Genomic DNA, 15,864 nt, shown 5'->3' with positions numbered 1-15,864 from the left:
GTTCTGATTTCTCTCTAGAAATACGCACTGGTGTGTGTAAGGATTAGGTTTCCTATTGGAAACCTGGGACACAGTAAACCTGGGCATCCCTAACTGGGCCAACAACACGGAAGGGGAGCGGCGCATCGGGATGTTCGCTTTTAATTTGTGGAACCACAGGAGGATTTTTATAGTGACGTTCACTCTCAGCTGTGGCTTTTCTGTGACGGCATCTGTTACACCAAGGCTGAAAATGAAGTTGAGCTGAACCAATGGTGATCCGGCTCACAGGAACAGCAGGCCGACCACTTCAGGCTAAGTGGGGCAACTGATGTTTTTCTGGATCTCGGGGTAGATTGTGGTCATGAGATGGAAGCCAGGCTTGTGCTGTCATCGTTTTTTTTAAGTGACGCCTGAAGCTATTCTGTGGCCTCATTTAAGTCAATCACAAAGTACAAGGGAGGAAATGTGGATTTCAGAGCATTTAACTTTAGTACAAGTGTGTGTGTTTATGTGTGTATCCTTAACTAGCCATTCTATAAGATGCTACAGTAATCTAACCAAAGGCCAACACAATGGGACTGACAATCCAAACATGAATGCTGTCAACATTAGTGTTTTGAAGCGGTATGAAGAAACCCCAGTGTTCTGCCCAAAGTCACCTGAAGGTTCTCACATACGGGATGTGCTTGATAAATGCAAGTCCTGGGTTTGACTTCTGTGTATATATGTTTTCTACATGCTTGCATGGGTTCACATGGCATACTCCAGCTTCCTTCCACAATCCAAAAATATGTATTATAGATTCATTTGAGTTTTAGAAGTTCAGAATAGGAGTGAAAGGGTGTGGGAATGATTGTTTGTCTCGGCTACAAACTGGTGTTCAATAGACGCAAGCCGTTCTCATGATACTGACGTTTTTTTAATCAGCTAAAGATATGGTGTAGGCCTCATAGATCAATAAATCTAAGATCATTTGCTTGTAAAAAAAGATAGTTGAAATTGCCACTCAGAACTTGAGAAGTTGTTTTGATCTCCACTGTAAACATTCGGTTTCTTGACATTGTTGGAAAAGTTTTGCGCGTTGCAATGTGGGATGTGGAGTCCCATATTCCTCGTGACATCACGTCACTCCGCGAGACATTCAATTTCAGATGGATTGGGATCTTCCCATGTAAGCCCCAAAATAAACATCCACATTTGTTTTTGCCACAACTTTGCGTCTGGCAAAGTGACTTCCCAACGCATTTCTGGTTTTCGCAGAGTTTTTGGGAACAGACACCAGAAATCAATGTACAGTCTACAGTACTCCACATCCCACAATATAATGCATAAAACTTTTCTGAAGATGTCAATATGAGTATTTACGTTTAGATTTTTTTTTAAGCAAATAATCTTCAATTCATTGATTTATGAGGCCTACACTGTCTTTATCTGATAAAGTACTTAAAATAACATTTCCTGAGATATAAACCAAATGGTAGAAAGATCCTGATTCAATACAATTCAGTGTGTTTTTAATATAAACTCATGTGAAATCACAAATATAATTTTGAAATTGTTAAATTGATGACTATTTTTTTTACTCAGGGTTTCAGTTGTGACCACAGTTTGAACTCCAGTCTATTTACTCAGTTACAATCCGGATCTACATCCACCCATGAAAACTAATGTTTTCTATTTGACCTCCTTTCTACCATCCACAAGCAGTCTCACATTCCAGCCCCCCTCCACACACACACACACACACACACACACACACACACACACACACACACACACACACACACACACACACACACACACACACACACACACACACACACACACACACACACACACACACACACACACACACACACACACACAAACACAAACCACAGCTCGACAGCCCACATCTTCTGGCTTTAACTTTAACTCAATTATATATTTACATATCCACTCTATATCATGCATTATATCTGACTGTGTGGTTAGAATTGAAGCAGCTAAAGATTTTAAACAAGCTTCTTAGGCACTGACAGACCTAAGCAGGGATGGAAAGTAATGAATTACATATACTCTCATTACTGTAATTGAGTAGCTTTTTTGTGTACTTCAACTTTTTTGGGTACTTTTTAAAATCTGTATTTTTACTTTTACTTCAGTAAATTTAGTTTCAAGTAACAGTACTTGGCTACATTTGAAATAGATTCCGTTACAGAGTAAAATAAATCCCGCATGCGGACGGGAGTCTGCTACATTTGTGCTATTGAACGTACCCTAGAGCTGTTGTTAGAATCAGTGTGTATATGTCTATGGCCTGCTCTGTTGATTCACGTGACATCACTCACATTGCTGCATCGCGACAAAGCAAGAGCGCTAAATTCTGATGGAGAGCAGGAAACTTGAGAATCTGTCGTCTGAAATCATCAAAATGCCCATGTTTTGTGGAGTTTATGAATGCGCCAATCGTTGTAACCGAGAAAAGGAAAAGAGATTTTATAGAGTACCAAAGATTGTCGTTCACAAGGGTGAGAAATGTAAAAAGCTCACAGAACAACGCCGTAAAAAGTGGATTTTAAAGCTACGGCTGCGGTCGGGAGGAGCAGAGTCTGCTGATGCCCGTGTCTATATCGACCACTTGGTCAGATGTATGTTAGCGAGCTAACTTTGTTTTTGTGGCTGTGTTTATATAACATTAGGTTGTGTGCGACTCAAAGTGGAGCGTTTTTGTGCCCCCAAAGTATTCTTAATGCCCCCCCCCCCATTTAATGCTGCCCAGCGCCGACTCTGGTCTCCTGTGTGTCTCGTCCTCCAGCAGTGCCAGATAAGCCACTGTGTGTCTTTACGCATTGTGTGCGCTAGCTACAAGTGTTGTAGCCAATTGATCAGCAGTTTTGCGCAATGATCATGTGATTTTAATTACAATTATTATTATTAATATAAAACTGTATTTGTAGGCCCGCGCACGTCACCCTGGGGTGTCAGTATCATTTCTTCCTCCTTCGGCTCATTCCACCTAGAATGTTTTATAGACTTTATATAACATACTGTACACATTTCTTGTTTTCAGAGATGATTTATTGGATGCTCTGACACATTGGATATATTGACACAAGCGCTTACTTCATTGAATTGACATCCTTGACATTTATTTTATTTTATTTATCTAGGTTAGCCACACTATGTAATTTTGAAATGGTGTTTTCTAATAAATTATAATAATAAAAAAAGAACCTAGTTTGATCTGTATACACAACTTTTTTTATTTTTATTGCAATGGAGAGATGCCCCCCCCCCAAAAAAAAAGTAACTAAGTAATGTTTACTCTGAGTACATTTTAAGTGAGCTACTTTTTACTTTTACTCAAGTTGATTTTTACACCAGTAACCCCCAATTTCCACTGGATGCGGCTCCGCTGCGTTACAACACCGCCGCGTCACTGGAGCCCATAGGTTTCCACTTCACTCTATGTGTTAATTTCCACTGGGTCTGCTGCGCTGCTTGTCTGCTCCTTCCCAGCTGCGGTAGTCCGGTGCCCTCCACCAGATATATACGCAGGGCTTCTATTTCTGGCAGACACCAAAGCACGACGCATCAATCAGCACAGAGCAAATGAAGCTAAACAGGAAATTAAGCACGTATTCCGCAATTAAATATCGGGTTACTTTTCAAAATAAAACATTTCAGATTATATTTCAAGTCAACACATCACCAAAACGTCAAAATGTGTAAAAACAAAATCACATCCACTATATTGATTCCTCTCATACTGTAACTGCACTGTAAACTGCAGCAACTTTGATTTAGTTCATGTTTTACTGGTGCAGTTTTATCTCCTCTGTTGGGCTAAAAAATGTGTCTATGACAAAACCAGAGTCCAACCTTCTTGTTCTCCTTCGTTAGGAACACTGACCTGTTTAACTGTTTATTGTTGCGTTTACAACACATACATTTAACTGCGTTCTCGCACGATTATATAAATATCGTGAGAACTGCTCTGTCTCATGACGTCACAGTCGTTCAACCGGAGTGCACCATGGCGCACTCAAAACGAAACCGGTGTGGATTACTTTAAGTAAAAGTTAACCAAAGTAACAGTACTTTTACTTAAGTAAATTTTTTTTTGAACTCTTTCCACCCCTGGACCTAAGTGACAGCTAGTTCACAGATACCGGCCTGATGCATTGGAGATGATAGCTAGAGTAAGCCAGCACCAGTGTTGCTAACTCATCAGTAAGGAAAGTAGCTATTGGCTGTCCCAAAAGGTGCTAGAAGTCGCAAAATGACGTCATTGCCTAATTTGCGTAATTTTCATAACCTCGTGGGAGAGATGGAAAGTTAGTAAAAACAACATCTTAAATATGTTTACAACTACAAATGAACTTTCTTCTCTTGATTCTTGTTTTTTTTAATCTTTTTTTTTTATTTTGCCATGAAAGAGGCCGTTAAGTCTCAAAATAACTTCACTAATCAATCGATCTTTATTTGTATAACTGTAGTTCATAATCGCAAGACACTTCACAGAAAGTAGGTCTGGGTACGGAGTGGTGTGGGTCAGGGTCTTCTATGCTATGCTGGGAGTGCTGCGTGACACTCCTGTGAGACTGACTGCCTGTGAGTGCTTTGGAACGGGGGAGGGGCTCACGGCAGCACCCGCTGCTTGTTGACGACAGTAACTGCAGATCGATATGTGCTTTCACTAGGGATGTGTATTGATAAGGATTTAGTGATTCCGATGCTTTATCGATTCCTGCTTATCGATTCCTGCTTATCGGTACGGTTTTTTATCAATTCCCAAATAGGCTGAGAAACAAGTAGTACATGAGTCCAGAAAATAATACAACCTGGTTTATTAAAATAAATATCAGGTTTATTAATATAAATCTTAATTATTCACTGCTGAGAATAAACAATATTCAATAAAATGAGTCCACAAGTCAAGTGGCTATTGGCATAGGATAATAAATTAACCTACTTTTTATCATTATCACACAACATTAGTAAATAAGTTAATGTTATTTATATAGCACTTTTCATAGATAGAAATCACAAAGTACTTTACAGTAAAAACACAGTGCTTTTCAAAACAGAATAAACAGTGATTTACAAAGATACAATCCAAGACAGTCCTTCAAAATAAAGAAAAAGAAAATACAACGCTAACACCAAGTTAATAAAAGAGGTTAATTAAAAGCTTGTCTGTATACAATCTTTAGCTGCATTTTAAAGGAGTCAATGGAGTTAGTGCAGCGTAGCGGCAGAGAGTTGTTTAATTTTACCTGCTGTGCTAGTGCTAGCACTGGTGCTGCTCAATGCAGGCATACACTGTGCGATATTTGGCCCATTTTGAGCCATCTTTTGACTCGTGCATCTATTTTGTGGGATAGTGCGAGTCTCAGCTAAATCATGTGTCGTGCATCGTGTAGTATACATGGGATTCACGAGAAGCGATGAACACCTCACAACCAGCTCCCGTATGGTCGTAAGGAAATCAAACATGTTTGAAATCCAGTCGATCCTCATGAGAGTATCTCACAGTGCCACCAACCTGCTTACCGTAAACACTCACACTGCGCGTGCGTGAACACCGTAGGACCTGTAAAATTGACGGACTGTCATGCCCACGTCTGTCCAACCAGCTCCTGATCCATCACATCCCCGTCTTTTCTTTTTTAAAGCTCTTTTTGCAGAGATTTGCGAGTGTCTCTTCACTTCCGTGTTTTTCTTCTTCGTCTGTTTTAATGATGACGCTTCAGAGTTCTTCTTCTTCTAATTTAAACGTTGCATTTCCGAAAACATGACCCCGACGTGTCGTGTATGAACGTACAGTGTGAGAACATGCATCGTGCACATTCGGGCTCTGCACCTGAGTCGCACAGTTTGAACTGGAGCTGAGTACAATTGAAAAAATCGCACAGTGTATTCCAGCCTTAAGTGTGTCAAAGTCACGGCATTGCTTGAGTATAATGCCATGTTGTGTGGCCAAATGTTTGGACATATTGGTTGTGTTACCGCCTTTGGCGCACAGATCCCTCTTGCAGGAATTACACGTGACGATCTCTGAGGTGTCGTCCTTTTTTGTGAAATGCAGCAGCTCAGCTCACCTCTGCTCTGCAGCAACTTGTGTGTGTGATGTCATGGCAAATTTACGAGTGGAGTACATTTGTCTACAGTCGTGGCGCAGCCCGGGAAGAATCGTAAAGGGTTTTTGTTAGCGATTCCAAAGAATCATTTGATTAAGAACCGGTTCCAAAATGAAACCGGTTAACGATGTGCATCAGGAGCTTTCACATCATTGTCTCAAAAACATCAGAAAAGTCTCAAATAACACCAGGAAAAGTAGCTAGATTTGTAGCTTGTAGCTTTTAACAAAAACAGTCGCCAAGAAGATCTAGCGAGATTTAGCGAGAAAGTCGCCAAGTTGGCAGCACTGACTAGCACTTACCCTAGCTACCACATGGTAGGTTGGAGCTGAGTGAAGAATGTTTTTGCTAATTTCAATATCAATCAGCCATATCCACAAAAGAGTTTAAATTGAAGGAGTGGAAGTGTGAGCGAACGTTTCTGCTGGAATATCAATTGCAGAGGAAGATATGTAGCGTGAGGTTATTCTGTCGAAAATCCAACTTTCAACCTATTAATTATTTGTTGCACTTTTTCCATTGCTTTGTGTTTTTCAGAGATTGTGATGTAAACCAGATAAACTACATGTATGCCCAGTATGTCAAAAACACCATGCAACCGCTTAATATCGCAGATGTCACAAAGGACCAGCGTTTCCCCTGGACGGTGTGTCCTCCTCTACTTCTATCTTTCCATTTTTCTTTTCTTTGGTATTCTTTTTAATTGTTTTTGTGTTTTTTCTGACAGAGTGAAGCTCCAGATCACACCAGCAACCAGATAAAAAGCTTGCTGTGCACTCCCATAAGGAACGGCAAGAAGGACAAAGTCATAGGTAGGTTGGATTCTCTGTTTTCTCAGCTGTTTGGTAAAAGCAGCTTGTATTAGCGCTGGTGGAGCTCTAGTCCACGTGTCAAACTCAAGGCCCGGGGGTCAAGTCTGGCCCTATAGATCATCCAATTCGGCCTGCAAAGTAAAATTACATATGATGACATCTCAGAAATTACATATGATGACATCTCAGCCTCTCCAAATGCACAAATTCCATATTTGCAGCGCATTCATCACATGATGGCAATCATTAAATATTTCACCAAATTCCCCCAAATTAAAATACACTAAGTCACACACTTTTCTTACAATATATACATTGAAGTGCAAACTCGGGCACATTAATATGGAAATTAATGATTTTCCCACCTGAAAGCTGCAGCCCACTTGAAATCAAACTGGTTGTATTTGGCCCCTGAACTAAAATGAGTTTGACAGCCCAGCTCTAGTTGATGAGCTTGTCTAGGGGCATTAAACTTTCTGTGTTCATTTCTGTCACTGGGACAGCGGCACTGAAGCGACCTTTTTTGTGCAAGGGTTTTGGAGATCTTCGAATGCCCAGATATAAGAATCCCCATCTTGGCATTGCTAGCAAGGTCCAATACAGTAGGTCCTAACTAGCCTAGAGACTCTTTCAGGGTGTATTCCCTTAGAAACCTGAGCGGTAGTTTCCCTATAGCTGGGGGCCAGTTTTGTGGGCACCAGGGCGTGGCTCACATGCCAACGGGCTAGCGTGTGCCACACATCTGGGGCTAGACCTTCTCAGTGTCTCTTGAAGGTGTAGACTGGGTCCGAAGTGTTGATGTGTGTCAATTAATGTGCCAATACCAATCCTAGTGTCAGGAGGGGCCCTGATATGGCACTAAAAGGCTGGCATAGGTATCGGCAAATACTATTAACATGCCGATGCCATTTTCAGCATCAAACTCTTCTTCAAGCGCCGTGCCTTGTATTTTTCACTATCCCGACTTTCACTTCTGCCATGAATCGTGCATTATTATTATTGTGCGGGGCCACGTTTTCATGTTGCTGAAAAACAAACAAACAACACATACACATGAGAGAAAATGTTGGCGATTTCGAGGACCTGATTTTTGGCGAAAAACAGGTCATATCTTTTTTTAAACACTGCAGTATCGGCATGTATTGATATGGGCTGAGTGTGTGCAGCGGGGCATCGGTATTGGCAAAAAAGGGTTATCGGAACAAGATTAGTCAAACCCTCCAGGAATTTGCAATGTTGCGAGCGCAACTATTAATGCAAATTTAACCCATTCCCGCGAATTCTGCACCTCCCTCCTCTGTCCAATCACCGCAAATTTTGCGCCCCCTGGTGGTATCTCCATGCACAAATTTACAAATTGCTAAGACTCGCATGAAACTCTTCTGCAGCAAAAGCCTTTGTAGCAAAAGTCATGAGTGCATTGATGAGATTCTCACAGGAAAATAGCCATTTATTTATTGTAGGATTTTTTTTTGTTTTTGTTTCAAAAACTTAAACAAACTGATTCTCTGTGTAATATTCTCTGCAGTGGAAACCTTTCAAATTTGATGGAAATAATTCATACCTTGGTAAATTATTGTGAATCTGAGCTCTTTTCTGTATTGTTATTAAATACTTAAATGGAAATTGACCAGTTCAGGTAAAGTTATAGAACATAATAAAGCCAGTCTTTCAATAGCATATCTGGGGCTACTTGATTGGTTGGTGCACAGGTGTTTCTTCCAATCAGCTATAGAAGTGACCAATCAGGGCTCATCCACAGATTCAGCTCAGTCCAATCCTGCTCATGAGACCACACAGGGACATTTAATACAAATTCATCAACCAGCCTAGTGATTACTGATAAACTGTATTATTTTTGAGAGAACACTAAAGAAAACAATGCTGAATCACTAATTCCGCAATGTTCCACTAATAATCCAATCCAATCCAATGATATACGGACACAAAAGACCTGCATAGCATTATCACAGCTATTATCCGCCCATGAATAGCCCTGCCACTCTATCTATCACAGTGATTATAATCAGCATAATCAGCCAGTGGCTTCTCCATTAGTTGACGATGATGATGATTAATGATGAATCTCCTTCTTCGGTGATCAGCCACTTGTGTTTTCTCAAAGCTGAAGTCTTAGAAGAGAGCTAAGAAGGACAATTTTAAAGGTTGAGCTTTGTGTTTCACAGTTTGATGTTTTTCAACTCTCCCCTCCATTAAAAAAACAAAAAAAATGGCTATTTGTTATTTATAGGCAAGGCTAATTTATTTGTGTAGCGCATTTCATACACCAGGCTACTCAATGTGCTTTACATGATCAAAAAGTACAACAGAAAACATTCAACAGCTTAAAAATAACATTGAAATCAGCAGTAGAGAAAAAGAGTGCCTTTAACTTTGATTTAAAAATGTTCGCATTGGATGCTGATTTCAGCTCTGCTGGCAGTTTGTTCCACTTCTTTGCAGCATAACAACTAAAAGCAGCATCACCATGTTTGCTGTGAGCTCTGGTCTCCACTATCTGACCTGTATCCATAGATCTACGTGACCTGCTGGGTTCATACCTGACTAACATCTCACTGATGTATTCTGGACCAAACCCATTCACACATTTATACACCAGCAGCAGAACTTTAAAGTCTATTCTGATGCTGACTGGGAGCCAGTGTAAAGATTTTAAAACTGGAGTAATGTGTTCTGACCTCTTTGTTCTGGTTAATGCTGCGTTCACCCATGCGTCACGAAATGTCCGTACGTCCAGATTACATACAAAGTCAATGGATAGATGCCTCCCAGATGCAAAATCTTTCCTGTGCGGCGGCGCGATCCGATCCGCACGTCAAGTGCGTTGGCCGTGCGAGCGCCCTCCCAATTTACGCACATTCGCAAGAGTTGAAAATTTTGAACTCCTGCGACTGTTTTGCATAACGAAAGCCAATCAGTCTTTGTTGACAATGATGTCAGGCCATCAACACGGACACCGGTCTGTTTACCCATTCAGCCATGGAGTAGAAGCTGTGTGTGACCACCTGGAGCTGTATGACATGGCCTTTATAACCAGGACCGGACTAGGAAGGATTTGGCATGGAGGAGAATCAGCGAGGAGGTGTTAGTAGCAGGTAAAAGTTCTCTCTGTAGTTTTCATCTTTGAAAGTCGGCACTGAGCTAAGATAGCACTAGCCGCTAAACACACCAGCTTTTTTCACTGGTGGTTTATGTTTATGAGAGGAGAAAAAGGAGTGCAGCTCCTCGCTTCAGCAGGTAATGAAACTCACAGAGTTGGATGTGTCGCTGGTGGGCGGTGCTTCACTTCAGACTCGCATATAAAGCATTTTTTGATACTGCGACAAATGCGGAACATTTCGTAAGGCAGACGCGTCCGGTGCCACAGAAGACGCATTCGATGTGAACGCAGCATTAGAGGATAATTGTGTCCACTTTTATAACGTCATAGATGTGTTTAGTTAAACAAGTGTGAATTCACTGTAAAAAGTGTCTGAACTAATATATTAGAGCACAATATTAAAATATTTTTTCATGAGACTACATTATACAATTTTCTACTAATGACACGTCAACTAGAAAGTCCAGAAAGAGGAGCTTCAGGCCTTTTGCTCTGATTTGGTGCTTGGCAACAGAGATTCTACTTCTTATAAGATCGCTGTCAGCTTTGAGGGCAGGGGAGAGTCTGTGCAGAAGTAAGCGTTTTTGAAACAACCATAATTTGTAATTGTGATAAAGCACATGTGTGGTAATACCAGGTACTTTATCGATCAAATGTGTAATGACTGTGGCGAACTTTGACGTTGACCAGACGTTGCGCATTGTTACTTGAGTCCCCCACAGTATAAATTAAAGTAACACACAAGTGGGACAAAAGTAAAACCATGAATAAGAATCAGCGTAAATTCTGCATTTTTGTAATAATCGGTAACGCTTGTTTTTCCCCCGATAGCGATCATTTTCTTTAATCATAGATCATTGTACACCAAAAACATCAAAATTTTAATTTTTAAAGCAAAGGAATATCAGTTTTAAATATTTGTTATCTGTTTCCTGGATTACTAATCATCAGTATCGGCTCTAAAAAAAATCCTCATCGGTCGATCCCTAACTGTGAAATACACTGGAATTTTAAAAAACAACTTTTTTTTTAGGTAAAACAACATTTTTTTCATTGTTTAAAAAATAACAAAGTACAAACTATATTAATTGTAGTTATTTCTTTATCTATAATTTTAAAATGCTTCTCAACAGGAAAGAATTTTGAACATTTTATGAAAAATGCAGCTGCATAAGCCGTGGTGCACAAAATAACAATTGTTACTTTTGTCCTGACAGTCACTCATGATATAGTACCAGGACCAGGATGTGTTACAAGACTGAAAGATCAGTCAAATCATCATTCATCTGACACATGAAACAATAAACACACAATTATCAAACATGTTCACCTCTCGAGTAAATGTACGAATACAACTTTGTGGGATTGTTTCATCAATATGTACTTTTCCCAGTTCGGACGAGTGTTGATGTCATTAGAGGCGTAAATGATCAGCTGGGTCAGAGTAAAAGTCCACTTTTGTCTCGTGTTACTTTCGTTCCAGCTCTCTATACTAGCCATGTTTACAACATCAATAGTGTGTTCTGTATTAACACTAAGAAAGTGTCTATTTGTACGGTTGATGTACGGACAACCACCGGTGCCCGAAGTACACGTACGTAGCGTGTTATGGTTAGGGTTAGGATTAGGTTTAGTGTTAGGTTATAACCCTATATCGCAACATTTTTTAGGGTTAGGTTTAGGTTAAGGTTTAGTTTTAGTCACGCGATCTAAACTGACCAATGACTGACCTATCACGTGACCTACAGTAAACTGGCCAAATATGGATAGAATATTGATGGATAGAATATTGGTATATTGATATGGAAGTCATACGGATCGCCACTGCCTTACACTAAACAGAAGCCATGCAGACTAAAACCCTTGGAAAGTACTTTTTTATGAACGTTTTTATCCCTTGAAATTAAAGCTGGGCAAAAAAATTGATTTAATCAATTTATCGAATTTGTAGATAAAAACAATTTTTATTTTACAAATTTGAGTTTAAAAAATAATAATAATAATGATTTTTTTTTTAAATGTTTTTAATTTTTTCATTCATTTATTTTTTTCCCACCACAGTATTTTCTGACTTTTTTGTGCTCCGTCCTTGTGAGTTACCGTAGCGCGCTGTGAGCCAGCCCCCTCTTTGTTTACATGTGTTTACCCTTTGAGTAGGCTATATGTGTGTCACAAGCATGTTTAATTTTTTATTCGCACTATGCTGAGATGCTAAGGGACAAGTTTATTATTTTTTTTAATTGTAATGTTGTATGTTATAAAATATGTATTTGTCTGATTTCTTAATCAGAAAATTTAAGCTACTGGCAAGTTGCTGTTGCACTTTTGCTTAAACTTGGGATAAAGCTTGAAATTGTTGAATGATAGAGCCTCATTTACTTTTTATTTTGGGATTATTCTAAGCATTTTAACTCTTGAGGACAATCACAGCATTAAAGTTGCACTTTTGACAATATATCTGATGTTTGCAGTCATTTTTAAGTGCATTGAGAAATACCCAATTGGTATTTCACCGATTCACATCAATCCTGACCAATCACTGTGTGTGTTGTTATTGTCCAGGTGTTTGTCAGTTAGTAAACAAGATGGACGAAGCCTCAGGCAGCGTGAAGGCCTTCAACAGAAACGATGAGCAGTTCCTTGAGGCTTTTGCAATCTTCTGTGGCCTCGGCATCCAGAACACGCAGATGTATGAAACTGTGGAGAGAGCCATGGCCAAGCAGGAGGTCACACTGGAGGTCTGCCTTTTCTTTTTAAATAAACACACGCACGCACGCACACACGCACACACAGTCACACAAACCAGGCTGTGGGGAGGAGGACTCTTTCCTGATTTTAATTATAAAGGACAAGCTCAACCACGCTACAGATGCACGCACGTATAAATTCCAATGTCACACTATTGTACTCTGCGGCTCACACTCAGACACCCAAATTGTCAGCTTCAGGGTGTCAGCGGCGGCGGCGCCTCTCGGCTGCAGCTGACGCCCGCCTCCTCCTCGCTTCACTCAGCCCAGACAAACCAGCAGACAACCCTGTGTTAACACCTTCAACAAGAGAGCTGATGGCTGTGAGACGGCATTTCTATGACGAAACGAGATAGTGACAGGCTGACAAAAGTCAAACATTTTCTGTGGCATTGCTGTGATTCATGATCCATATATGAGAGTCCTGGTTCAAAGCATATGAGAACAAGAGAACTCAGAGAGCGCAAACCTCAGCGCCAAATATTATTTTTGCCAGATATTGTGGTCATAGTACAATTTAAAGGTTTGGAAGAAATTTGAAGAAATCCACATTGATAACCAAACAGAAGGTCTCCCCCCCCTTTTTTTTTTTTTTTTTAATTTGCGATGATATGCACAATCTGGATCCGATCTGCATGTAACAACCGTAGGCGGAGTTTGAGATTCTTGCCAGGGGGGAAAAAGGAAAAAATAGAAGATTTGTGCCAACCACAATGTGTGTAACGTATACAATAATGTAAAAATGATTAGTAACATAATTGATAATGCTGAATACAAAGATTTTGCGTCGACGCATTGTTTAATGTTGTAAATGTATGATAAAATCAGGCCGGTGGCCGCTTTTGGCTTCATTTTTGCTGCAGTACCATACATGAACCGCTGGGCGCAGTGTTGCTTCACCATTTACATTGTGAAGAACAATTGTACAGCCACTGTGTTTTATGGCACTTAAAATAATTGTATAATAGGTACATTATATTAAGATTTGTATTTTTTCGAATGGATTTGCGAAAACAGTAATTAAAGCTTTTGACCACTAGGGGACGGCAATGCTCCCCTTGCCCCCTCCACAAACTCCACGTATGGGAACAACCCGACATAACTAAATAAAATTTCATAAAAAATTCATCAATTAAAAACCGAGATGGAAATTTCAGAAATTTTGCCGGAAAATGAGAGACAGGAACTTTTCCATTTTTGAAATTGATCCAGAATCAGTATATTAATCCGGCTACTCGCCAAAATTTAATAAAATCTTTTATAAGGTAAGGGATATCTTTGAATTTTTAGTTTTTTGTCAAAATCCATTTAGTACTGATAAAACAAAGACAGACAGACAAATAAATGTCGGTGAACATATTGTAACGAGGCAGGAACATGTTCAAGGAAACTGCCAATGTGAGCTAATTTTAGTGTTCTTTTGTTTGATGGTTGAGGTTATTGATTGATAGTAAGCTATGAATAAGTGATAGAAAGAGGGCAGTGAGCAGCTGCAGCCATCGGACCAACGCTAGCTCAAGAAAACTGCTACAGTATTTCTTCCTTGAACCACCTTTGCAATAACATCTAGGGTTAAAGTTCTAAGGTGGCCAAAGCCAGGCAGGTGATGATGCTACATGCAAGCAGACATCTCCATCCACACAGGACACAAGGAACATTGTGAAGCCAAGTTACGCAAAGGTATTTTAGAGACGGCAAACACTGTTTCAACTGAGGAGGTAATACCAGGGCAAGGTGGATTCAAGCTTCATAGCCACATCCAGGAAGTACCATAGTGTTAATATAATAGAAAGTGTCTATTTGTACGGTTGCCGTACGGATAACACCGTGCTAGTGGTACTTTTACCGAACTACACGTATGTAGCATCTTAGGGTTAGGTTTAGGTTTAGGGTTAGGTTATAACCCTATATCGCAACAATTTTTAGAGTTAGGGTTAGGGTTATGGTCAGGTTTAGTCTTAGTCACGTGACCTAAACTGGCCAATGACTGACCAATCACATGACCTAAACTGGCCAATGAAGGACGCTGCGTACGGATAGAATGTCGGTATATTGATATGGCAATTGTAGGGATAGCCACTGCCTAATATAAATACAACTGAAAGGAGTTGTTGCCACCACAGCTCAAAGGGCATTGTGTTTGACATCTGAATGTTTTTGTCTTTATTTGCATGTTTATTTTAGGTCTTGTCATACCATGCTTCAGCTGGAGAGGATGAATCTAGGGAACTCCAGGTAACAGCGGTAAATTGACATTTTTTCCTTTCATCAATACAAATATAATACAATCATACCGTGGCTTCACCAAATGATAAACACACAAACACTCAGACACACAGGCCGATGTTGTCCTTGAGGGTCAGAAGAAGCAGACATTTGTAATAAAATACTGTGCTGCTGATTCAACAGGAATTCTCCAGAAATGCAATTCAATACAGGTGATTCCCAGGCACACTGTAAATTAATTGCACTTAGCAACAAATAATGCATTAGCTTGAAAATGAGTTCAAATTCTTTAAACACAAAAAGAGCATTTCTCACTGTGAAGCACGGTGGTGGTAGCATCATGTTGTTTCGGTGTGAATAGTTTTGCAAAGGTCTTTCCAGATTACGGAAAATCGGAGGCCCTAGATATCTAATGAATATACAATGTATCTTTTGCTCCATCTATTGATCATCCACCTATACATCCATCCATTCAATGTTTAACTTCATAATCTAAACTGTCAGATGGTAGAGACAGAAAAATGACTTTATATTATCATTACGATAATAACGTTTCTCTTTATTTATCAGCTGCTAATATCATAATGCCCTAATGTCACAAGGAGGCTGAACTGTGACTGCTACATGTGTTAAATTAGCTAAATATTTGCAACTAAAAAACATGCGTTTAAAGTCAAAGCCAATACACAGCCAGCATAACGCATACTCCTTTCTCATCGTCTGATTGGTCAACCATTAGGTTAAGTGAGTGATTCAAGGACCCGTTTGTAGTTGTCCAATCACTGCAGTCAAACCGTACCCCATTAAGGTCAATTCCTCCTCTTGTATTTAAGTGGTTGAGCCTGAGTGTC

At 39.9% G+C, this 15,864-nt stretch overlaps 1 protein-coding gene across 4 annotated transcripts in view; it reads left to right on the top strand.

Annotated features, from left to right (window-relative positions):
* pde5ab (phosphodiesterase 5A, cGMP-specific, b) overlaps positions 1-15,864 on the top strand; it is a 111,325-nt gene that overhangs the window by 75,803 nt on the left and 19,658 nt on the right. For all 4 annotated transcript variants that reach the window (XM_028474651.1, XM_028474654.1, XM_028474652.1 and 1 more), the window contains 4 exons: positions 6,645-6,753; positions 6,835-6,919; positions 12,603-12,778; positions 14,972-15,031. In XM_028474651.1, coding sequence (XP_028330452.1) covers positions 6,645-6,753; positions 6,835-6,919; positions 12,603-12,778; positions 14,972-15,031 — 430 coding nt within the window. The remainder of the gene's footprint in view (positions 1-6,644; positions 6,754-6,834; positions 6,920-12,602; positions 12,779-14,971; positions 15,032-15,864) is intronic.

Source organism: Gouania willdenowi, chromosome 18, assembly GCF_900634775.1.
Source record: "Gouania willdenowi chromosome 18, fGouWil2.1, whole genome shotgun sequence".
Lineage (NCBI taxonomy): Eukaryota > Metazoa > Chordata > Actinopteri > Blenniiformes > Gobiesocidae > Gouania > Gouania willdenowi.
The sequence above is the reverse complement of the archived record's forward strand: the minus strand, read 5'-3'. Positions and strand labels throughout refer to the sequence as shown.